Raw genomic sequence first — 24400 nt, forward strand, 5'->3', positions numbered from 1 at the left:
TGAATAGGATTGAACACATCATTACATCTCATACTCGCATCAGCTATGCAAACTCCGTTCGAATCCCTGATAACAATCCCCACGCTTCTAAGGTTTAGCTCCTTGTTCCAGGCACCATCAACATTCACCTTGGGTCACCCTGGAGGAGGTCGTGGCCATTTCGGGACAATTGGGTTGCAGCAAGACTCAACCATTTTTACATTAACTCTTATAAGATCCTGCCACCAATTTTATGGAAGAAGCTGTGGACGGCTTGTGTCCCCGAGAAAGTAAAGATTTGTGTGTGGCGGGCATGTTTGGGGTCTTTGCCTACAAGGTTAAACCTTGCAAGCGAAGGGGTGTTATGTGTGGTTGCCAGGTGGAATCCGTTGAGCATGTTTTCTGTGATTGCCATGTTGCTAGAGCGGTATGGTTTTGTGGTTTAGGTTTAAGGGTGGAAAATGGGCATGGTGTGAGTTTTTTGAATTGGTTAGCCAATCTGCATTTACAGGGACCTACGGTGGGATTTGAGCTTGGTCTAATGTTGGTTTGGTCAATATGGCAACACCGGAATGATGTTCTTTGGAATGGCAAGTACTCAAACCCGGATGCGATCGTACTACGAACCGATGGTTGGTTGTAGGAATTCCACAGGTGCCATAAGACGGACATAAGGAATGGGAGACGTGAGTTGCAGAAGTGGAAAAGACCAGTGGAGGGTTGGATAAAGTGCAATTTCAATGGAGCATAGAATCACTGTCAACACCGAGGAGGGTATGAAATTGTTTTGCGTAATTACTTGGGGGAGTTTTTAGGTGCTACAGTAGGTCCCATTCATTATTCCATGTTTGCCTTGCATGCGGAATTCTTAGCACCTAGGCACGCTGTACAGTTTGTTAAAGGGTTACATTCGGTCAATGTCCAAGTTCAACTTGAAGGAGATGCGAGCTTGGTATTGGCTACCATTAAGGGCCAAGGCAAGGATAGGTCTAATTTTGGACCCATTATTAATGATTTGCGATGTTTTTGTTTGGATTGGTCGAAGTCGATAGTTAGTCATGTGCAACAAGAAGGAAATTTAGTGGCTCATTGGCTTGCTCGGCTATGGCTTACTTGTACTTCAAAAAAGATATATTTTAACATGATGTTAATTATTGTTTTATCTTTACTATATTCGTTTTTTTGGTTAATTTAGGAGTTATTTATACTTTTTTAAATTAAAAACTCATTCTTCAAAAAAAAATAAAATAAATAAAAACTCATTTTACAATATTTAAAAATTAAAGGACACGGAAGTTGATGATTAATTTATTACTTAAGCGTTGATAAATGTACTTATTTATATTAATGACACATTATTTAATTTTTAAAATTTATCTCTAAATTTAATCTCTTTATCATTATCGTGAAGTTTATTAACTTTTCTCCCCTTGGCCAAAGCTGTAAATTTTCAAAAACAAAGAATTGGAAAAAAAATCTAGTTTTTTTTTTTTTTAAGGAGTAAAGTGGGATTTAATAGTATTTTAATTTGATGGGCGACAATGCATATCACTTATATCCAGTAAAACGCTTTCCCTATAAAATCACCAACTCAAATAACATCGCTCGCTCCGTCACCTTTTTCATTTTTCTCAAACCTAAAACCGCTAAATTTCAAACATCACATACTAATCACACAATTAATCAAACCCAAATGCTCGCGGCGGTTGTTACGGCGTTCTTCCTGCGGCTTTGACACCCAATCCATCGTCTGCGTCCGGTGGGGTTCTGGGAAAAAAATGGGTTCAAGTCCGGCCTCCGGCAGCGGCGACGGCGGTAGCGGTGGTGCTGTGGGTGGTGGTTGTGCGAATGGTGCGAGTAATAGCGGTGGCAGCTGCTGCAACATGAGCGTGAAGTGCAGGTGCAGGTGGAGGTGCCTGATGTCGTCGGGGTTGGTGTTCTTCTTGGGGTGCTTTGTGTTGTTCGGATCAGTCGCCACGGTTTACGTCTGGTTCGCCTTCACGCCTTTTTATGCTCGGACGGCGTTGGCCTCTCCCTCCATGCTTGGGTGTCAGGAGGACAATGAAGGTTCATGGTCTGTTGGTGTTTTCTTCGGTGACTCTCCTTTTTCCCTCAAGCCCATTGAAGCTGTAAGATTTCTTTGTTCTTTTCTTTTCACTGGATGGGGTGTGTATTATTTTGAGTATTTTTTTTTTCTTAATTTTAGTTTGGTTTTTGGTGGGTTTGGCTTGTATTTTCAATTTAGTCTTCTTTTGGTTTGACTTGTTTGGGATGAATTGGCCTTGCTGGAAGTGTGGTTTTTTATTTATTATTTTTTTCCCTGTGTATTAAATTAATTTAGCTCTTGGAGGAAAAGTTCTTAAGGAAAACTCTTTTATTTAATTTAATTTTGTTAGTTTGGATTTTTTTTTTCTTTCAATTTTTTGTTAAATTATGGATTTTTGGAGATTTCGAATTTTGAAACTGGGTTGCAATTTGGTGTATAGATGAATGTATGGAGGGACAATACTGCAGCTTGGCCTGTGGCGAACCCGGTTGTGACTTGTTCTTCAGTTTCTGATGCTGGTTTCCCAAGTAATTTTGTTGCCGATCCTTTCCTTTATGTCCAGGTATTTGCTCTGCCCTTCAAATATTTTAGGTTTTTACAGTTCTGATGTATGATTGATTGCATGTCAATTGTGTTCGGTACTGATTTGCATAATTCGAAGGCCAATTTACCGGACTATATAGTCCGGAACTTGAAATATCACGAGTTTGTATATTTTAAAAATTGAGTGAATTGTTACAGCAGTGTATTTAAGTCATTTTTCTCACAAAACTTTGAGGACTAAATGATTTCATGTGTAGAGCACAAACGGATATGGTAGGGTATAGATTATAACCAATTTTCCTTGGGTCGAAGGTTTAGGGCTGGAATCGGGATTTGGTACACTTGAGTTGTAAGGTTTCAACAATATGTTTTCTGCTCTTGTTTGTGGCAACAGTGATAACAAGTTTAAGTGAGTATAAGCGAGATGATGATATTGTGTTGTAGTCTGTTGACATTAGTGATATTTTTTGTCATCTCTGTGCTCAATCTGTTGGTGTGAAGTAGACAGGTCATTTGTTGGAGAGTTGTATTGGACATTAAGTGCATTATGGATACATGATGGCATTATGGATACATGATAGGTGTGGTCGTTCATTGGTTATTTAATTTCAACCTTTCATTCATACACCATTTGACGTTGTGCTATGGCTATGTTTGGTTGATACGTCTTTCTCAAGCAAAACATGATTTTGATTAGGGCCCAGATGGTAGTGAGAGCGTCCCTCTTTGTTGCTAACATGGTATTCCTTTTCTTCTCTGTATGGTTCTTGTGGCAAAAAAAAAAACTTGGTAATATAAGATGCATTCAAGTAACTTTATAATATAAGACCCTGTTTGTTTTCTGATAGTTCTTTGCATGGGATCACCACTTACTAAAATTGTCATGGCATTCTGTGTTGGGTTTTTCAGCCCATGATGAGTTGTCCTTAAGTCTATTAGAAATTATAATCTTCAGAGGATACAATTTTTTACCGAATTGAAATTGTTTTCTCAATTGGAGTTGTTTTCCCAATTTAAATTGTTTACCCAATTGAAGTTGTTTTCCCAATTTGAGTTGTTTTCCCAATTGAAGTTGTTTACCCAATTTAAATTGTTTACCCATTTGAAGTTGTTTTCACAACTGGGGTTGGTTTCTCAATTGGAGAATGATTCATAACTAGATTCCAATTAGGATTAGTAATTCTTATTGAAGAAGACCCTTATTATGTCTAAGGGGCTATTGCACTAGTTTTGAATTGGAGCAAAACAATGTGTCAAGGAGTTAGAGTGAGAGAATATTGTGAGGGCAAAGTGTGTGTGAGAGAAAAGAAAAGAGATAAGAGTGTATTTCTTGTTCTTGAAGGAGTTAGAATGAGAGAATATTATGTCTCTTTTTGGTCAAGAAAAGAGAGGTATTGCAAGATTATCCGTAGTACCCATTATTGAGATAGTGAAAGATTGTTGTTCCTGCCCCGTGGATGTAAGCACATATAGCGGAACCATGTTAATTCTTGGTGTTGTATATCTTGGTTATTTTGTTTTGATTTTCCGAGTTTGTTGTGTTTTCCCATTCTTAAACGTGATATGCACAACACCTTGAAAGGGACAGCCAATATAAGTTGTCAATGATATTTTGTCTGCTTTGGTAGAAAATTCTTCCAAGAAAAATGATTTCCTTGAGGAAAAAAAGGTCATTTCTCATTGTTTGGCTTTGATAAAAAGGAAAACTACTGTTTTATTTGGTACATGGATTAGAAAGTGCTAAAGTGAGGAATGGATTAGAAAGTGCTAAAGTGAGGAATTATTGTAGTTATTTTGTGTATTCTTATTTCTTTTAGATCTTTTCACTTGGACCAGGATGTGATTGTCTGTCACCATGAAGGACAGAAATCTTTTTTTTTTTTTTTTTTTTTTTTGGAAGAGAGGCTCTCCTTCCTTCCCTCGTCATCCTGTGGGGGAAAAATGATTTCCTGAACAAAAATCAAAAGTTATTCGACGAGTTTTTAACAATTTAATGTTTTTTCCTTTTGGGCAAGAACTGGTTTTATGCTGACCAAGTTGTTTACAATGTGGTAAACAAAAGAAAATCCGGAATGTTGTCTCTGTTGTTTTTTAATTGAGCTGTACTATGATTTTTCCAGCTCAATAGACCTTTTGGAGACTGTTAGTGGTGTTTGCATGTGTGTGTGTGTAGTGTGCATGTGTTTTGAATGTGTGTTTACTTGGATATGCATATTCTGATATGTCGGAATTGCACGTTTTAAGGTCTTAACTGTTGTCACTTTTCTTAGAATTACTTGGATCGTGCTACTCAATATCTCTGATTTTTGTTTCAGGGAGATATTTTTTACTTGTTCTATGAAACCAAAAATTCAATCACTTTGCAAGGAGATATTGGAGTCTCAAAAAGTATTGATAAGGGAGCAACATGGCAGCAATTGGGCATTGCCTTGGACGAAGAGTGGCATCTCTCTTACCCGTATGTCTTCAACTACCTTGGCCAAGTAAGAACACACTTCTTTTTACGTGCACACCAGCCCATTTGATCCTGTCACCAGTGTGAATGAAAGTAAAGAACTGTAACAGATTATTTCTACACAGTTGTTTGATGCATTTTTGGTCAAGTTGCAGCTTAACGGGATACATTGATTGCATAAAAAAGCACCTATCACCTAATTTTCTAGGGTAAATTCGATATCTGTTGTATAACTTATTTTTTATTGTTTCTTACAGATATATATGATGCCTGAGGGTGGTATGAAAGGGGATGTTCGTCTATACCGAGCACTCAATTTTCCTTTGCAATGGACTCTGGAGAGAGTGATCATGAAAAAGCCTCTTGTTGATTCTTTCATAATCGATTATAATGGAGCGTATTGGTTGTTTGGTTCAGATCACACTGGATTTGGCACCACAAAGAATGGACAGTTGGAAATCTGGTATAGCAGCTCCCCTCTTGGTCCTTGGAAACCACACAAGAAGAACCCTATATATAATAGGGACAAGAGCTTTGGGGCTCGAAATGGAGGCAGACCATTTTTCTACAAAGGAAATCTTTATCGTGTTGGTCAAGACTGTGGTGAAACATATGGGAGAAGAGTGCGTACCTTTAAGGTGGAAGTTCTTACCAAAGATGATTACAAAGAAGTTGAAGTTCCCTTGGGCTTGATAGAGCCAAGTAAGGGCCGTAATACTTGGAACGGTGCTCGCTATCATCATCTAGATGTGCAGCAATTAAATACTGGTGAGTGGGTTGGAGTGATGGATGGAGACCGGGTACCATCTGGGGATTCAGTTCGGAGGTTTATTCTTGGCAGTGCTTCAGTTGCTGTTGTTGCTGTACTCATTATATTGATGGGTGTACTACTTGGAGCTGTGAAGTGCATGATTCCTCTCAATTGGTGCACTCACTACTCAGGTAAGCGGAGTGATGCGTTCTTGGCCTGGGAAAGGTCACATTTGTTTTCTTCCAAAGTGAGACGGTTTTGCAGCCACTTGAACAGAGGAGTTTCATTCCTCAGAGGTAGGATTAAACCTAATACCTGTGCTGGAAGACTGGTTCTTGCTATAATTTTGGCATTTGGAGTTGCAGCTATGTGCACAGGGGTTAAATATATCTATGGTGGTAGCGGTGCAGAAGAAGCTTATCCATGGAAAGGTCATTACTCGCAGTTCACCTTATTAACAATGACCTATGACGCTCGTCTCTGGAATTTGAAAATGTATGTTAAACATTATTCCAGATGTTCCTCAGTGCGAGAAATTGTTGTGGTGTGGAACAAAGGAATACCACCTGAAGTTAGCGACTTTGACTCCACAGTGCCAGTTAGGATCAGAGTAGAGAAACAAAACTCCCTGAATAATCGGTTCAAGTTGGATTCTTTGATAAAGACCCGAGCAGTTCTTGAGCTTGATGACGACATTATGATGACTTGCAATGATGTTGAGAGGGGATTCAGGATATGGCGCCAACACCCAGATCGTATTGTGGGGTTCTACCCCCGACTAATTGACGGAAGCCGATTGAAGTATCGAGGTGAGAAATATGCCCGGACCCATAAAGGATATAACATGATTCTCACGGGGGCAGCTTTCCTTGATAGTCAAGTAGCTTTCGAGAGGTATTGGGGAAAAGAAGCTAGCCAAGCGAGGGAATTGGTGGACAAGTATTTCAACTGCGAGGACGTACTGATGAATTACTTGTATGCAAATGCTAGCAAATCCAAGAATGTGGAGTATGTGAGGCCAGCGTGGGCAATAGATACATCAAAGTTATCTGGTGCTGCAATAAGCCGAAATACAAAAGTTCACTACCATATAAGGAGCAACTGCCTCCTGAAATTTTCTGAGATGTATGGAAGTTTGGCCGGGCGCAAGTGGGAGTTTGATGAGCGGAAGGATGGTTGGGATGTATAGCCAGGGAGGTATAGTACCTAGTCGCTTACAACTCCTGAATTTGTTAATCCTTCTCTCTTCGTTTAGTAAACTTTTAGTAATCCATACTCCTTCCCCACCCCCCTCCTGTGAATTTCTTGTCGGGGAATTAGTTTATCAATAGATTTGAATTTTGATCAAGATGTGCATTGTTTTTGTGTTTTCTGATGTCTTGCTGGAGATTGATCTAGTATGTGTGTTTATCGTCTTGGTTTTGGACGTTCCATGGCCTCTGCAGCGGGGAAATTTTGCGTTGTATCATTACTCCGTTACATGTATGTTGAACTATTTTGGGAAATGATGTTTTGCCATATACTTTGAATGCTATATTGCCGGAATGAATCATGAAAAAGGTGTTAACTGTTATGTGTTTAGTCAGATAAGTAGTGTGTGTACAAATTTGGGTGGAGGATACGTAGCATCTGAGGAAATTGTATAATGGTGCTTGATGGTTTTATATGGTTGATAACTGTAATTGTGTACGTTGTGTATGATGGGAGAGAATCTTAATTAGTGTGACGGTATTTCAAGTCAATCACGTATTGTTATACGTTTCAATTTTGTGATATGACATTTGTGATTGACTTGAAATACTGTCATATTGTCATTCCCATTGCATGAACATATCCTCGATTATGCTGACCTTTGTGGTTTTGCCCTCAAAAGGGCATTCATGCCATTTTATCCACCAGTAATATAGTTAAAGAAATATAAATGAAACTGTCCGACCAATGGTCCAATACAAGGAATGAAACTGGATGTTTAGTCGGTATGTATGGCGATGTATAAGATATGTATACATTAGTTGTTGGTCCAAAGACTCTTCCATGGACAATTTAAATGGGAGGTCAAATATTTATTTGAGTGGAAACGTACTTAGTACTATTACCATCTGACAGTCATAGTTGCTTATTAAATATCACTAAAACTTATTTTGATTGTCAAATAGTGATAGCAATAAGTATTTGTAAGTATAGTAGTCAAATACATAAATTTATACGTTGTTTTACATCTTCTGAAAATGTAAATCTGATGCAAATAGGATGCAATATTGACTTTTATACCTCAAATTTACATTCGTAAGTTGTATTGTAGTTAAAAAAACTTATCTTAAAGCATCTCCAAGGGCTACTCCAATAGATGCAAAACCTCATATGCCGCGCCCCATATGAGTGTATGACATGAACTCCCAAGAATTATGGGTCCATGTTTATGGGAGACTCAAATCATGCAAATCAATAAGCACAACACAACTCAAACAGTTGCATTCATTTCTCATCAAAACAAGGCCTCTCCCTCTCAAATACCCGAACCTCATTTCTTCTCCTCCATCTCCTCCTCACAAACACAAACACAAATACTCACATTCCACTCACATCCTCTCTTTCTTAAACCACCTGGAAAAGCCAGACCTCTGCCTCTCCCTCTACAATGCCATCATCCAAGGCCTCCCTTCAAATCCCACCACCAAAACAGCCTCCCTTTTCCAACTGTTTGAATTGCTTGGACACATGCTTGCCAATGGCATCCTTCCTGACCACTACACCGTCCCCTCTGTTCTCAAAGTGTGTGCGCAGTCGCGTGCGCTGAGAGAGGGGCAGCAGATTCACGCCTACGCTATCAAAACCGGGCTTGTTTTGTCCAATGTGTACGTCAATAACACTCTTATGAGGGTTTATGCTGTTTGTGGGGTTATTAAATGGGTCCGGATGGTGTTTGATGAAAGTCCTCAGAGGGACTTGGTTTCGTGGACTACGCTTATTCAGGGTTATGTTAAAATGGGGTTTCCGAGAGAAGGCGTTGAAGCGTTTTTTAGGATGTGTGATGCTGAGATGAGGGCGGATGAGATGACGTTGGTCATTGTTCTCTCTGCTTGCTCGAAGTTGGGAGACTTGAGCTTGGGTAGGAAGATCAGTGGATACATTTACGATAATGGGGTATGCCGAGATGTTTTTATAGGCAATGCGTTGGTCGATATGTACTTGAAGTGTGGGGATGCCGACTTTGCACGTAAAGTCTTTAATGAGATGCCTGTGAGAAATGTGGTTTCCTGGAATTCGATGATAGCGGGTTTAGCACATCAAGGGAAATTTAAGGAGGCGTTGGACGCGTTCCGGGAAATGCAAAGAATGGGTGTTGAGCCAGATGATGTTACTTTAGTTGGCGTTTTGAATTCGTGTGCGAATCTTGGAGTGCTCGAGATGGGGGAGTGGGTACATGCTTATGTTGATAGAAATCAGATTGAGGCAGATGGGTTTATAGGAAATGCGCTTGTGGATATGTATGCTAAGTGTGGAAGTATAGACCGAGCCCTTAGAGTTTTTCAAGGTATGAATCGCAGGGACGTATATTCATACACAGCCATGATTGTTGGATTAGCTATGCATGGGGAGGTGGCGATGGCATTGGATATATTTGCTGAAATGCCTAGAGTGGGCATTGAACCGGATGAGGTAACATTTATAGGAGTCCTTGCAGCATGTAGTCATGGAGGACTTGTGGCAGAGGGTCAAAAGTATTTTAGGGAGATGTCAAGTGTGTACAAGCTCAGACCTCAGGCAGAGCATTATGGCTGCATGGTTGACCTGTTAGGCCGTGCCGGGTTAATAAACGAGGCAGAGGAGTTTGTTGAAAACATGCCAATTGAGCCTGATGCCTTTGTTTGGGGAGCCCTATTGGGAGCCTGCAGGATCCATGGGAAAGTAGAGCTTGCTGAAAGTGTGATGAAGAAACTACTGAAGGTAGAGCCCGAGAGAGATGGTGCATATGTGCTCATGTCAAACATATATTCCTCTGCAAATAGATGGAGGGATGCAGTGAAGTTGAGACGGGCGATGAAGGGAAAGAACGTGAAGAAAACTCCCGGGTGTAGTTCAATCGAACTTGATGGTATTGTTCATGAATTCAGAAAGGGTGACAAATCACATAAAAGAAGCAAAGAAATATACAAATTGCTAGAAGAGATTATGAGCCACATAAAGAACCATGAGCTTTTGGCACACTGAACTCCATTCTTTCGATGATTGAGGCACATCAACATAAACCGTCAACTAAACTGAGAAGGAAGAGCATTGACAGTTTGGCACATTGCGGCTGGCATGATCGATCAACTTGATCCCAGGAGCTAATGCATCTTCTGCGAGGTAAGAATTAAGCAAGAAGATCAAATTTAATAATTTTGTCAACCTACCGAGTAATTGTTGTAAAGATTCATCTTGTAAACTATCAACTATACTTCATAATCCACACCAAATTTATTTAGTACCGGTGTCACTTGTACCGTGCTTCATTTTTCGTAAATCAGTCCATTTGTGCTGTACTAGGATCTAGGTTTTCCTCAGGCAGAAGTTGCATTTTTTCGTCTCGGATGCACATAATCGTATAGCTAACCTGTGTGTCGATTTATCCCGTTTTAACGCTCTTCTCAGCAGCTAGGTATTCCAAAATTTTGCAGCAGGGGGTGGTTAAAACGTCAAACACATAAGACCATCTCCAACCGAACCCTCCAAGAAATTAATATTTTAATGAACAATACATGATCATATTTTTTACCATCTCCAACCGAGGGGCCAGAGGATCATAGGCCAAACATAGCCCTGTGACAAAAAACCATCTCTAACTGAGGACCAAAGGGCTATAGTATGGAATGTGAAGAATTTAATTAAAATGAGGCAAAATAATATGGAATAGTAAAAAATATGTAAAAATGGTGTAGGAAAAAATTAGAAATTAAAAAAATAAATAAACGTTCAAAAAAAAAAGAAAAAAGAAAAAGTGAGGTGGGCAAATGGAAAATAACAAAAAAAAAAAAAAAAAAAAAAGTGGGCTAGCTGGTTGGCCCTTTAGCCATTTTTTGTCCAGTGGGGCCCATGAGCCATTTGGCCTAACCCTTAGTTAGAGACAGTTTTCAGGCTATTTTCGACCTTTTGACCCTCTGGACTTTTCGGTTGGAGATAACTTAATAATACCATCCATCTAGTGCTTAAGATTTTGCTTCCAAGTCCTTGTGGTATCCATAGCTAAAGAAAACTTGAACTTAGTTGAAGCTATACCTGGAATATCTAAGTTTAATGAACTTATGGTAATGGGATTAATTTGAATATACAAATCTTATAGGGAAATGATGAATACACACCCTTTTTAGCATCACCTGCGTGCTTAATCTGTCTGTTGATTATGTTTGATTTATTCAATTTATAACTAAAAATACAAAGAAGAGTGTGAGAAGTTAAAAACAATGTGAAATCACCTCTCATTTTATATATCTTAGCGAAAACTTGTAGCTTCCTTGTAACAAGATACGGCAAAATAATGCATGAAACAGTCGTACGACACAAACGTAGTTGAAATGTTAAGGACCCGTTTGAGAGAGACTAGGATTCTCTCCATTCCTCTTTTTGCATTCCCTCCTCTCACATTCTCTTATTTTGTCTTTCACTTGTTATAAAAAATTAATGTAAGATATTGACGTGGCTTAACCATAACCGTTCAAATAGGAAGAAAAAAAAAAGAGGAAAGAGAATCTTACTCCTTTTGAGAGTGGGGAAAAACACACAAGATGTTCTTCTCCCAGTAAGTGGTTGTGGCCCCCAGTCCCAGAGTTGATCCGAAACGAACGTTAGATAGAGTTGGATGACGTGCATGCTTATCCTAGTTGCCAAACAGAAGACAGTGGAAGAAGGGAGAGGGCAATTATAGATAGAACCATGGTCCGAAATGCCGATATTATCGGCGATATATCGCCGATATTATCGGTTTTCAGGGGTACCGATTTTTTTTGCACTATCCAAATGGTTTTCGGGATAATATCGCGATATTATCGAAATTAACGTTAATATTGAAACAGGCTTCCCGGAGAAGAACGCCGGAGCTGTAGAAGCTCCGGCCGACTGTAAAACAGGACCCTAGACTCCGATCTAGGTATGAAAATGAAATAGAAGACGAGATGAACGTTTTTATAACTTCCGTTTGCCGTGAAACGGTCGGAGGTGTTCGGAAAGTGGCTCGACACTCACGGCCTCGCCGGATCTGGGTGTCCTTGGGGTCATCTGCGTTCCTCTGCGCGTCGCCGTGCTTCCCAGAGACGGAGGAGAGGGAGGGAAAGTTCAGGAGGGTGGTGGAGATGCTGCGCTAGCATCGGGGTGGACAAATTTGGGTGTGCCTGGGTGTGGGTGCAATCGGGGAAATGGAGTGAGAGAACGGGAGTGAGAGAACGAGATAGAGTTGAGAACTAAACTGAGAGAGAGTGAGGGGTCTAAGAGAGAGAGAGAGCCTTTCTCCTTTTTCTAAAAGGCTGTTTTGGTTTCTACAAAACAATAAAAAAAATGGAAAGGACATCAAGGGCTGTTTTGGGCTCGGGGTTGATGCAAAGAGTCGTTGGCTCGGCTCTGGTCTCGAGGCAGAGGGATGCAGAGCATCCCATGTGAATTCATATCTATTTTTTTTTCTTTTGTTTTTCTGTTAGTTCAGTTCTTTTTAGTTTTTTTTTGTGTTCTTTTCCTGTTTTTATTTAGTTTAGTATATTTATTTGAGTTTAGGTTCTTTTTATTTACAGTTTATTTTTTTTCTTTATTTATTTTTCACACCTTGAGGACAATGTGTGATTTAAGTTTGAGGGTGGGAAATAAGAAATTTTAGGTTTTTAATTTTTGTGTCAAGTTAAAAATTTTCGTTTTTAAGTTAATATCCATAGTTTATTTTAAGCGTTAGAACAAATGGACAAGGTGAAGGTTAATTCCATATTAGAGTCTTTTCTATTTATCGTCAATTAGACATTAATTCACGAATTATACTTTGAAAATTTGCATTATATATAAATGATTATAGTGTGTTTATACTTCTTTCATTAATTACTACATGTTTTCTACACTCACAATGTTTGCCAGCTCGCTATATAATCAACTTAAATCAGTTAAATCCATCATGCAATGCATTTTCTTCCAATTTTTTGTGATAAACTAATAGATAATTGACTAAATAAACATCCTACAAAGTTTCAATAAAAATTTCCAAGTTTTTCTTACAATTTCCGTGGTTTCCATGTAATTTTTATCTATATCGATATTTTACCGATGTTTCCATCGATATTTCCGTGTTTTCGGAATACCGATATTTCCGATATTACCGATATTTAATACCTTGGATAGAACCACACAACTAATCTGCCCCCTACAAAGTGTACAGTTTAATGCCGGTAGAATTGGCTTACTTTGGAATTGGATTCCATCCGGATCCACGGGATTCTTAGGGATCCTCATATATCATACGATTAGAAATCATTTAATTTTTTTTATTTAAAATTAAACACAAATAATATCTGATAAAAATTGTTCGCACGATATACGATGAACAACTAGAATATGAGGATCTTTATGATTCCCACAAAGTGGATCGAGAGAGGATCGTTTTCCTAATTCGGACTTTGTAATTAATTTAATTTGTCCGACAGTTTTGCCAATTGCCATAAGCTTTGTAAACTATAATTATTTATTAACTATTCTCTGTTGGCTGCCCATTTATTATTGGGAGTTTTAACGAAAAGCCCGCGGTACTGTTTACTTTAACGAAAAACCACATTTTTACACTAAAAAGTCAAACCTGATACTATTCACTTTACCCTTTATTTTGTCCTTATCATTAAAACTCAAAGTTTTTAAGCCATTTTCATTAGTTTTCCTTTTATTATTTCCCTTCCGTTAACCATTAACAAACTTCCATGGATTAAAATAAGGGAACTTTAACGAAAAACACCCGGTACTGTTCACTTTAACGAAAAACCACATTTTTACACTAAAAAGTCAATCCTGGTACTATTCACTTTACCCTTTATTTTGTCCTTATCATTAAAACTCAAAGTTTTCAAGCCCTTTTCATTAGTTTTCCTTTAAAATAAAGGAAAACCAATGAAAAAGATTTGAAAATTTTGAGTTTTAACGAAAATGATAAAAATGTGTTGTAAGTGAATAGTACTAGGATTGATTTTTTAAAGTACAAATGTGATTTTTTGTTAAAGTAAACAGTACCGAGAGTTTTTTTTATTAAAGTTCCCTTAAAATAATAATCTAGTAAATCATGCTTGAAGCATCTGCTATAACGTATTCGATTCTTAGAGAGGCATCTACTACCTACAGTTGCATATCAACACAAAACACGAAAATCTTAAAATTCGTTAGCTAATTATTTTGTTCTCAGTTTTTAAGTTTATTTTTAAAATTTAAACTGAAATATATGTAACATCCCACATCGTCCAGGGGAGTGGATTCTCTAAGCCTTATATGTATATTCTCATCTCTATCTAGCACGATATCTTTTGGGAGCTCACTGGTTTCAGATTCCATAGGAACTTCGAAGTTAAGCGAGTTCACGCGAGAGCAATCCTATGATGGGTGACCCGACCCACTAGGAAGTTCTCGTATGAGTTCCCAGAAACAAAATCGTGAGGGCGTGGTCAGGGCCCAAAGCAGACTACGGTGGAGTCCAGCCCGGAATGTGATGGGGGCTCGGGTCGACATGTGACATATATATATTATTATATACCATATGTGAGGTTTTCGTACTAACAATTAACGAGGGTTGACAAAACTTTTATTTTTGGACATAAATTCCAACAGACTTTACCATAAAGATTTGAATCCTAATTTATTTTATCCCATGAGCTATCTTCTAACTATCCTATATGGCATCGACGGGTAGTAATGTATAGTGTAACAATTTGTATCTTGGGTTAACTTCAATCGGGTTACTACTCTCAACTTTATCCACTACAGCTACAGCATGTTAGTACTATTTGAATTTTAACATTTAATGCCCGCACGTTGGGAGATTTTGACAATCTAGTTCTACCATTGCGATGGTGTTTAAAAATTCGATAAGTTATGACATGCTACGTGTGGAGTCCGCTATTTTTTTTCACAAAGAACAACAAAATATTAGTAGAAAGCTTGATAATTTATCAATGACAATGACAGATTCTTAGACGAACTCGAAGATAAAGAAAGAACACATGCATGTTTGTCTACATGCATTCGACACCACAAATTTGTAGAATTTTTATGAATTGTAATAAGTAAAGAGGGTTAAGTAAAGCACCACTGAACCATGAAAATATACTCTTTTAATACTATTTTTAAAAGACTTAATTGATATTAATCCAATCCAAGCATGCAGGTTAATCTCATGCCTCCTTCCTAATAACTGCTGGTGGGTGGAACCGCTGCTGCATATTGTATATCCAGAACCTCAATGAGCTTCCCAGCTATTGCACTTGCATACAAACAAGACCCTTCATACATCTGCATAATTAAAACCAAACCCTAATTAATTAAAAACCAAAGTTAAACCAAGTGAAACTAATCGTGTGAAATTGTGTTGTTTCTTTCGGTGTGTCCAGAACCTCAATGAACTTCTTAGATTATGTTTGACATGTCTGTCCTACATACGTTCTTGATTGTTATTAACGAAGTTTTATTTGATCTCACGAAAGACAAACACACCTTGGTATTGAACAAGAAGCTGTAGGAATTGCCAATGTGGCCACCAGCAACATGGTGAAGATCAAGCTGCAGCTCATCAAGAATCCTGGACACAAACAGCAACAGGTTGATCTTCTTCCTCTGCACCAGTTTGATAGTAACTTCATCGTCGATAATGCGGACATCGACTTCGGTGTCTTTGGATTTCCTTTGAAGCCATGAGCTCCTCAGAGAGCCATTGCTATAGGATTGGTCATGATGCTCTCCAAGAGGCTTCACATTACAGTTCTCATCGTCTCCGGCGGAACCTCCATCTTGTTCAGTCTTGCGCCTCTTGCCTCTCTCTCTCCCACGCCTTTTCTTCTCCACCAGCAACTTCAGCTCGTCCACTGACCTCAGAAGCTCGTTTATATAATCAATGGCATCTCCCAGAATTGATGCTCTATCATTCTTTCCTCCAATTAATTGTACCCAGAAAAATAAATTAAGCAAAACAAAAAACCGAGGAAATAGTGTTTCAATTAAAACTGCAAAACAACTGATGCATTTTATTTTATGAAATAAATCAACACGGGATTTTCTAGTATGCTATTCTATGCCCGGGGATTTTTGGTCGCTACATATATCGTTGATCAAGGATACACTGGAAGTGAAATTTGTGAATTTTATATGCGTACCTTTGTTGGGTTTGGAACCAAAGTCTTCAAGATATCGTACTTGCCATTCAATTGCTGTCTCCTTTGGCGCTCAGTGGCAAAGTGTTTGGTGCCCTTGACATCTCTTCCTCTCTCATTAGAAGCCATTTCTCTCGAGAACTCCAAAACTCCGCTATCAAACTGCCTCCCAAGGCTTCCATCTGCATCTGGGTCATACAGAACCCCTCCTCCGCTCCCCTCTCTCTCATCGCCGCCGCTACTGAACAGCGACCCGTTTCCTGAGCCAGGCAAGGTGTACCCATGCGGCAGAGACTGAAACAACTCCCTGAATAATGGCGGCTGTGGAGGGAGGTTCAAATGGAAAATCGGGTCATAGAGAACGGAAGAAGCCGTCCCTTGTGGGGTGTCAACCGCGCTGGGGAGGTCTCCGAGGGACCCCAAAGAGCTCGGAAAATTCGAGGTTTTTGGGATGGGGTTTGTGAAGGTGATGGATGGATTTTGGAGAAGAGAGGAAGGGGAGCATCTGGGTAAGCTGAAAAGGTTGAGAAGGTCAGGTGGTTGTGGGTATGGAGTAGAAGTAGCAGTAGTATTATCCGGGAATTGTTGCTGCATCTGATCATGGACTCCATGAATATTGTTGTCCCAATTTGTTGGGTGCTCAAAAGACACCAAATGGGAATTGTTGATGTTGTTGTAATGGTCACTGGTGTTGTTGTATGGGTTATCGATATTGAACCCAAGTTCGTTTTGGAGCTCGATGTCCATGTAGGAATGATGATTTTGGTGATGGTGATGATGATAAGAAAGCTCTTCTATGGAGAGTCTGATGTTTTCTTCGACACCAAACCCGCTGTTGGTGGTGGTGTTATTGTGGTGGTGGGTGTCTGAACAAGGCATGAGAACTTGCGGTTGTTGTGGAGGCGGCGGCAGCGGTGGGGAAAGCGGGTTGAGGTCGAGCAAGCTCTCTGCCGCAGATTCAGGGATGGAGTTTGGGTCAAAGTTGCAGCCTACTGTGTCTTGATACATTTTTGGTTTTGGACAAAAACCGTCTCCTTCTTTTGCCCTTTAGGATCCGTTATTTCTTCACAAGTCACAACATCAAGAACTGGTGGAGATAGAAAGAGAATTTGTGTGTGAGAGAGAGAGAGAGTTGTTTCTTTTTCTTTTTTCGTGTTCCGGTTACAATTAAATTTTTTTCCACCAGCGGGGAGTTTGTTACTGAGATCCCACCGGTGGGTCCACTCACAATCTCCATATTTATAAAAGATTGTTGTTGTTCAAGCACTTATTTTTACTTTCCATGCATCTTTTGTTAATTTTTATTTTTTAATCTTCTTCAATTCATTAAATTCCAATTAAGAAGGATGTGTGGAAGGTAAAAAAAAAAAGTGTGGATATCACCACCCAAAAATTCTTGATTGCTCGTGTGATTTAGCCCTTTTCGCCCTCTCATTCTTTTTCATTTGCTTTTTTATCCTTATCGGTTATCAAGTTAAGAACTTGGGATATACATTGTGGTAGCTATAGGGTGGGTGACTGCTTGTAATATTCTCATTGTAAGAAGAAAAGCTTTAAGCTTAAACAATGGAGGTTTCACACTAAGAGAGAGAGAGAGAGAGAGAGAGAGAGAGAGAGAGAGAATTCTTCTTCTGTTATATATTGTTTTCTTTCACACTGAATCATTACAAACTATTGCTATATATACACTTCACTTTCCTTACAGACTAAGCTAGCTCATAACAAACTTAACAGACATATCAGCTTAATCTATTTACACCTGGTAGCACATCAGCCATTGGATTGATCCTGTGTTTTTATACCTTTACATCCCCCCTCAATCTCATGCTTATGAGAACCAAGCATGAGATTGGAACAATGATCTTGAAACAAAGATATAGACAAGCCTTTAGTAAGAATGTCAGCAAATTGCTCCTTGGAAGAGACATGTTGCACAGCTAGATCACCGCGGATAACACGCTCCCGGACAAAATGGTAGTCTATCTCAATATGCTTTACTCGGGAATGAAAGACTGGATTAGAGGACAATGCTATGGCTGAAATATTATCACAGAACAAGACAGGAGCATCATATAAAGGAACATGAAGGTCACATAGAAGCTTCCGTATCCAAGAGACCTCTGCAGCAGTAATGGCAAGTGCTCTGTATTCGGCCTCAGTAGACGATCTCGACACCGTGTGTTGTTTCTTGGAAGCCCAAGAAATAGGAGTGTTACCAAGATAAACAACATAGCCAGACGTTGACCGTCGATCATTAGGATCCCCGGCCCAATCCGCATCACTATAAGCTTGAAGATGTAGTGGTCCAGAATTGAAATGAATACCGAAGTCAAGAGTGCCACTGAGATATCGTAAAATCCGTTTCACTGCAACTACATGAATATCCAGAGGATTGTGCATAAATTGACAGCATTGATTGACTGCAAATGCAATATCTGGCCTGGTAAAGGTCAAATATTGCAGTGCGCCAACAATACTGCGATATTGTTCGGGACTATGATACAATGTGCCTTCGGTCTTGGATAACCTGTGATAAGGGAGACAGGGTGTAGCACATGATTTGGCATCTTGCATATCCACCTTGGCTAGAAGATCCTGAATATACTTGGTTTGAGAAACAAACAAGCCTGTGCTCTTGTAAGTAATCTGCAAACCTAAGAAGTAATGTAAGTTACCCAAATCCTTCATATCGAATGCTTGTGTCAAGGCTGAAACGACCTCAGAAATAAGAGAAGAACTGCTGCCAGTTAGGATGATATCATCCACATAGAGTAATAAAATCACAATACCAGTAGGGTGCTTCTTAACAAACAAAGAAGGATCGGAAAGAGAGGCATTAAAGCCTAAACCCGGTAAGAAACTCGTAAATTTCTCATTCCATGCCCTGGGGGCCTGTTTAAGGCCATATAAGGATTTTTGAAGTTTGCACACATAATTGGAAGGATGAGAAGAGCTCACAAACCCCGGAGGTTGACTCATATAAACTTCTTCAAGGAGATCACCATGTAAAAATGCATTTCGAACATCCAATTGTTTTAAACTCCAATTAAACTGAGCTGCAAGTGCTAGAATTAACCTGACAGTGGTTGGCTTGACTACGGGACTAAAAGTCTCAGTATAATCTATGCCTTCCTCTTGACTGTAGCCTTTAGCTACAAGGCGAGCTTTATACCTCGCTATAGACCCATTTGGATTCTTCTTAAGCCTGTACACCCACTTACAACCAACCAAGTTCTTGCCAACTGGGAGAGGTACAAGTGTCCAAGTCTGTTGGGCTTCCAAAGCATGAATCTCATCTTGCATGGCAACCTGCCATTCAGGGATTTTACTAGCTGTTTTATACGAAGATGGTTCTGTAAGTTGCACGACTGATGAGGTGACAGAAGCTGAGAAAGCTTTTCTCTTAGAAATCCCACTCTTGGACCTTGTTTGCATTGGATGAAAACTGACAGAAGGTACTGGCAGTACGACACTGAGACTTTCTTGCTGAAAATCAGGATCAACAGGGATCGGGGACTGTGTAGCTGAGAGAGGAGCCATCAAGGGTGAGGGTGACATATCTGGGTAAGTAGAAGGTGTAGGCAAAGGCATAGGATTGGTGGGTGAAGGATTTGATAACTCTGGAGCTGTAGTGGGAGATGCCAAAGACTCTGAAGCACTAGAGATCATAGAAGAAGACTCTGGAGCTCGAGGGGCTAAATGTAATGATGTAGATGATGATGAAGAGGTGTGTGATCCAACAACATTTTGAAGTGTGACTGATGGTGGTATAACATGTGAGGAAGACAGTGATGGTGACTGTGTAGTATGAGATTGAGAAATGAGAGTCAAATAGGGATAACTGTGTTCATCAAAGATCACATGTCTCGACACATAAAATTTTTTGGTAAGGGGATTAAAACAGATATATCCTTTATATTGGCCAGCATATCCCAAAAATATGCACTGTGCAGTTTTGGACTGAAACTTAGAAGTATTGTACTGTCTCAACATGGGAAAACAACTACAGCCAAAGACCTTTAAATGTGTCAACACTGGTGATTTCTGAAACAAATAAGCATAGGGAGATTGCCTAAACAAAGTTTGACATGGCATTCTATTTATTAAATAAACAGAAATGGCACAGGCATGGAACCAAAATTGTGAAGGCAAATGAGCTGTTTGAAGAAGAGTGAGAGCAGTTTCTATAATGTGCCTATGTTTTCTCTCGGCAAGGCCATTTTGCTCAGGTGTATAAGGACAAGATTTATGATGCACAATGCCTTTATCTAGTAAAAACTGTTTGAAAGGGGTACCAATGTACTCACCACCACCATCACTTTGAAAAACCTTAATTGCAGTTGAAAATTGAGTTTGTATAAAAGAATGAAACTGCACAAAGGTATGAAACACCTCAGTTTTATTCATTAAAGGAAATATCCAGGTAAACCTGGTACATTCATCAATGAAAAGTACATAGTATTTAAAACCCTCAATGGACAAAGTAGGTGATGGTCCCCACACATCACTGTGTATGATTTCTAAGGGTTTTATGCTTTTATTTGCAGGAAATGAAAAAGGAAGTTTAGTAAACTTTCCTTGCAAACAGGATACACAAACATGTTTAGAACAATCCACAGAAAATGGGACTTGTGATTGTTGCAACATTTGAGAAACAACAGTGTTTGAGGGATGTCCTAATCTGTTGTGCCACAAGCTTGTGGTCACTTGTTGACCAAGGTAACAATGTTGCTGTTTGTGTAAATGAGGTGTCGGTGATGCTTGTTTGAGAATGGATGATGGTATGTATAATGGAATGGGATATAGACCAGCTCTACACAGTCCCTGAAGAAGAACCTTCCCTGTGATCTTGTCCTGAATCCAGAAACAAAACTCATCACAAATAAACCGACATTTATTGTCTTTGCACAGTTGATAGATAGACAACAAATGTTGAGACAGTTTCGGAACATGCAATACAGTCTTTAATTGAAAGACAGATTTTGGAGTATGCAAAACCGAAGAACCAGTATGGGAGATTTGCAAACCTGCACCACTTGCAGTGGTAATTGTGTCAGTGCCAGTGAATGGAGCAGCAAAAGTGAGGTTGGACAGATCAGACGTCATGTGTGATGTAGCACCAGTGTCAGCTACCCAAAATTGTTCTTGAGGAGCAGATGGCTGATAGTTAGCTTGCATTGCAGTAATGGAGGATGGTGGAGGTCTTCCTTGAAATGAGAAATTGGCACGATGATAACACTGCATTGCAGAGTGACCAAACTTGCAACAGATCTGACATTGCACTGGTGATGAGGTAACAATAGTAGAAGAATGTCGCTGGAAGCAGTCAACCGCAATATGACCACGTTTGTTGCAAATCTGACACACAGGGATATCATTGTTGTGCTCGGGACAGGTAGAGACATGTGGTCTCGCAGGGCCTAGAATGCCAGGACTATTATTAGGACCAGAGAATCTGAAATTATTACCAAATGGATGCCTGCCTCTTGCTCGCCCTCTGAAATGTTGACCTCTATAGCCACCAGAATTATTGGTATTGTTACCGGAATGATAGGTGCCACCAGAAGGATAAGGTCCTCCAGAATTGGAAGAACCTCCAGATGAACTACCAGTATGATACTGAGTAGTTAGAGAATTAGAAGACCCGTCATCAAGTACCAAGGCCTTTCCTTTGGACAAAGTATGTTGTGCTGTCATAGCAGTAGTAAATGATTCATGAACTGGAGCATGCTCAACAGTTGTTTCTTCAGCAAGTAACTGAGCTCGAAAGTCCTTGAGAGATATAACATTCTCTCGACCCCTTATAACTGTACGAAAGGTGTTATACTCAAGAGGTAGCCCCTTCAAGGCAAGGATGACAATATCATCATCATCAAATGAAACTCCAGCAGCGGAGAGATGATCTCGGACATCTTTAATCCTCTGTAAGTACTGAGAAACATTCTCTGAGCCTTTCTTGATATTCTGCAACTCAGTCTTGAGTTGAAAAATGCTGGCTTTAGTGATCGTAGAGAATCTGTCCTTCAGATTTGTCCAAATTTCATGAGAATTGGAGCAACCAATGACACACGACATTGCAGGAGTGGAGAGAGTGGCAATAAGGAGCTGCATAAGAGCTCTGTCATGCATTTTCCAGATTTGGTACTCATCAGATTCAACACCTTCAACATCTAAATCTTCAACAAAACGAGTTGGACATCGACGTGTTCCATCCACAAATCCAAAAATTCCATGACTTTCAAGAAGCAACCGCATTTGATAATGCCAAACCAAGTAATTTGTATCATCTAGTTTCACCGTTACAGAAACCGAAACATTAGGAATCAGGTTTGTAATTGGAGACTGAACTATCTGTAATTGTGCAGCAGTCACCATACCGTCGAAATTCTTGGAGAAAAATTGAAGAAAACTGGAAGAGATTGAGAATCTAGGGTTCGTAATTACACACACTTCACTTTGCCAGAGTAATAGTCAGAAAGTGTTGAGAAGAATTGGGAGATTCAGAGAGAAAGAGTCATTCACACATATCATCAAACAGTTTGCGTGCAAGAAACACAACTGAATTGCAGATCATACTTCGCCAGACAAATAAAGATTCACGAGAGAAGAATTCATACCATCAACACAGAGAATGAAGTGAGAAGAGAGAATCGAAGATAGCAGAAGCAACACAGCAGAAGCAACACAGCAGAAGCAACACCTGATCAGGATCGAGACGTGCCGACCCGGCGAGGATACCATGTAAGAAGAAAAGCTTTAAGCTTAAACAATGGAGGTTTCACACTAAGAGAGAGAGAGAGAGAGAGAGAGAGAGAGAGAGAGAATTCTTCTTCTGTTATATATTGTTTTCTTTCACACTGAATCATTACAAACTATTGCTATATATACACTTCACTTTCCTTACAGACTAAGCTAGCTCATAACAAACTTAACAGACATATCAGCTTAATCTATTTACACCTGGTAGCACATCAGCCATTGGATTGATCCTGTGTTTTTATACCTTTACACTCATGACATGTATTTTGAGATTTACCTTTAATAATTTTCTAATTCATGAGAAAATGCGATTGTGTTTTTCTTGTTACACGATAAAAAGTCAAAAAATTTGTTCAATCATTCACAACAAGTTCAATATAAAATAATGCAGGAGATGACTTACAAATGTATTGATTTTCAGCACTCATTTTCTCTTTATACACTCTTTTAGTTTCTTTCAATCTTTCAGTTAAATAAATTAAAAGAAAAAACCAAGAATATAAAAATCACTACACTAAACAAAAACCTTTTGAATATTAATGTGTTAAAATATCTAAGCCCTTTACAATAATTTTCATAATCCTAATATCTTTTATCCATAGTGAGAAAGGTGTGGAAGCCAGACCTGTGGCTAGAGAGAGATTGAAATGCTTGTGAGTCTTCCCAGCCCCTGGAAGGGATGGATAACCGTGACTTGTCACCAATTATTTTCTTTCAAAAAAATTAAAAAAAAGAAAAAAAAAAGAAAGGTGGGTTCTCAAGGTTTGTTTAAAAGAAGAAACGTGATGGATATTCTTTTGAAATTACCTACCTGTCCAAAAGAGAAGGACGATGACTTCGTTCCTTGCTGTACACCTAAACACACTTCCACATTTTAGACTCCTAATTTAACTCCCAATATCACTTGTATGCTAAATAATAAGTTTCTAATATATCCTCAATAGTTTTGTAGGACCATTTTGCCATTGAGACAAAATTCAACAGTGAGATTTATACTTTTTTCTTCCTGTCTCAAACTGTAATTTAGAGAAATAATGAATGGTTTTTTGATAATTATAAATTATGAATAGAGCTTTAGTTGAGAGAGACAAATTTAAAAGAACTAAAAACAGGAAAACGAATAAAGAAAACCTTTTCCGAGTATTTCACGCAAATTTGGTTATTCTCTTCTCCAAGAGTGAGTTTCGGTAGGAGCCCTATTTTTCATACAGTTTATGTGGACCCCACTTCTCACTTCTCCCATGCAAACCGCCATCCCAAACTAATCATTCCTACCATTTAACAAGAAAGACTGAATTTTTATTTCATTTTAAATCCTCTTTCTTATAAAGGACTTGCGAGAAATTTGAAGGGACTCTTTTAAAGTGAGATTTTTTATAAATTTTTTGTTATCGTATAATTTAATGTTAATTTCGTGCGAATATTTTAAAAACTATACCAAAAGCATTAGGCGTTTGAGAGTTTCACTTTTGAGATAATTCCATTGGAATCTCTCAGGATTTATATGTTATAGT

The 24400-nt window shown here is 39.0% G+C and overlaps 3 protein-coding genes across 3 annotated transcripts; 2 read left to right on the forward strand and 1 right to left on the reverse strand.

Annotated features, from left to right (window-relative positions):
• The first annotated feature begins 1549 nt into the window (after positions 1-1549).
• LOC126628029 (glucosamine inositolphosphorylceramide transferase 1-like) lies at positions 1550-7348 on the forward strand. Its single transcript, XM_050297604.1, has 4 exons — positions 1550-2108; positions 2466-2588; positions 4885-5052; positions 5282-7348. Exons 1-4 carry the CDS (start codon positions 1758-1760, stop codon positions 6962-6964), a joined length of 2325 nt encoding a protein of 774 aa, XP_050153561.1. The 5' UTR covers positions 1550-1757; the 3' UTR covers positions 6965-7348.
• A 588-nt stretch (positions 7349-7936) lies between these two features.
• On the forward strand, positions 7937-10243 carry LOC126628031 (pentatricopeptide repeat-containing protein At1g08070, chloroplastic-like). Its single transcript, XM_050297605.1, has one exon. The coding sequence runs from the start codon at positions 8164-8166 to the stop codon at positions 9985-9987; it is 1824 nt and encodes a 607-aa protein (XP_050153562.1). The 5' UTR covers positions 7937-8163; the 3' UTR covers positions 9988-10243.
• Positions 10244-15017: 4774 nt separating this feature from the next.
• Positions 15018-17270, reverse strand: LOC126628032 (transcription factor bHLH91-like). Its single transcript, XM_050297606.1, has 3 exons — positions 16131-17270; positions 15475-15903; positions 15018-15273 (listed from the first exon to the last, which is right to left on the reverse strand). The coding sequence occupies exons 1-3, from the start codon at positions 17133-17135 to the stop codon at positions 15169-15171; spliced, it is 1539 nt and encodes a 512-aa protein (XP_050153563.1). The 5' UTR covers positions 17136-17270; the 3' UTR covers positions 15018-15168.
• Between the last annotated feature and the right edge of the window lie 7130 nt (positions 17271-24400).

The sequence above is a fragment of the Malus sylvestris genome, chromosome 7, assembly GCF_916048215.2.
Source record: "Malus sylvestris chromosome 7, drMalSylv7.2, whole genome shotgun sequence".
Taxonomy (NCBI): domain Eukaryota; kingdom Viridiplantae; phylum Streptophyta; class Magnoliopsida; order Rosales; family Rosaceae; genus Malus; species Malus sylvestris.

Excerpts from the sequence above, each read along its gene's own strand:
- LOC126628029 (XM_050297604.1), top strand. The coding sequence starts at position 1,758 with ATGGGTTCAAGTCCGGCCTCCGGCAGCGGCGACGGCGGTAGCGGTGGT. Across the intron at positions 2,109-2,465 it reads CCCTCAAGCCCATTGAAGCT|ATGAATGTATGGAGGGACAA; the intron begins GTAAGATTTCTT and ends TTTGGTGTATAG. Across the intron at positions 5,053-5,281 it reads TCTTCAACTACCTTGGCCAA|ATATATATGATGCCTGAGGG; the intron begins GTAAGAACACAC and ends TGTTTCTTACAG.
- LOC126628031 (XM_050297605.1), top strand. The coding sequence starts at position 8,164 with ATGAACTCCCAAGAATTATGGGTCCATGTTTATGGGAGACTCAAATCA.
- LOC126628032 (XM_050297606.1), bottom strand. The coding sequence starts at position 17,135 with ATGTATCAAGACACAGTAGGCTGCAACTTTGACCCAAACTCCATCCCT. Across the intron at positions 15,904-16,130 it reads TGGTTCCAAACCCAACAAAG|AATGATAGAGCATCAATTCT; the intron begins GTACGCATATAA and ends ATTGGAGGAAAG. Across the intron at positions 15,274-15,474 it reads GCTTCTTGTTCAATACCAAG|ATGTATGAAGGGTCTTGTTT; the intron begins GTGTGTTTGTCT and ends TTAATTATGCAG.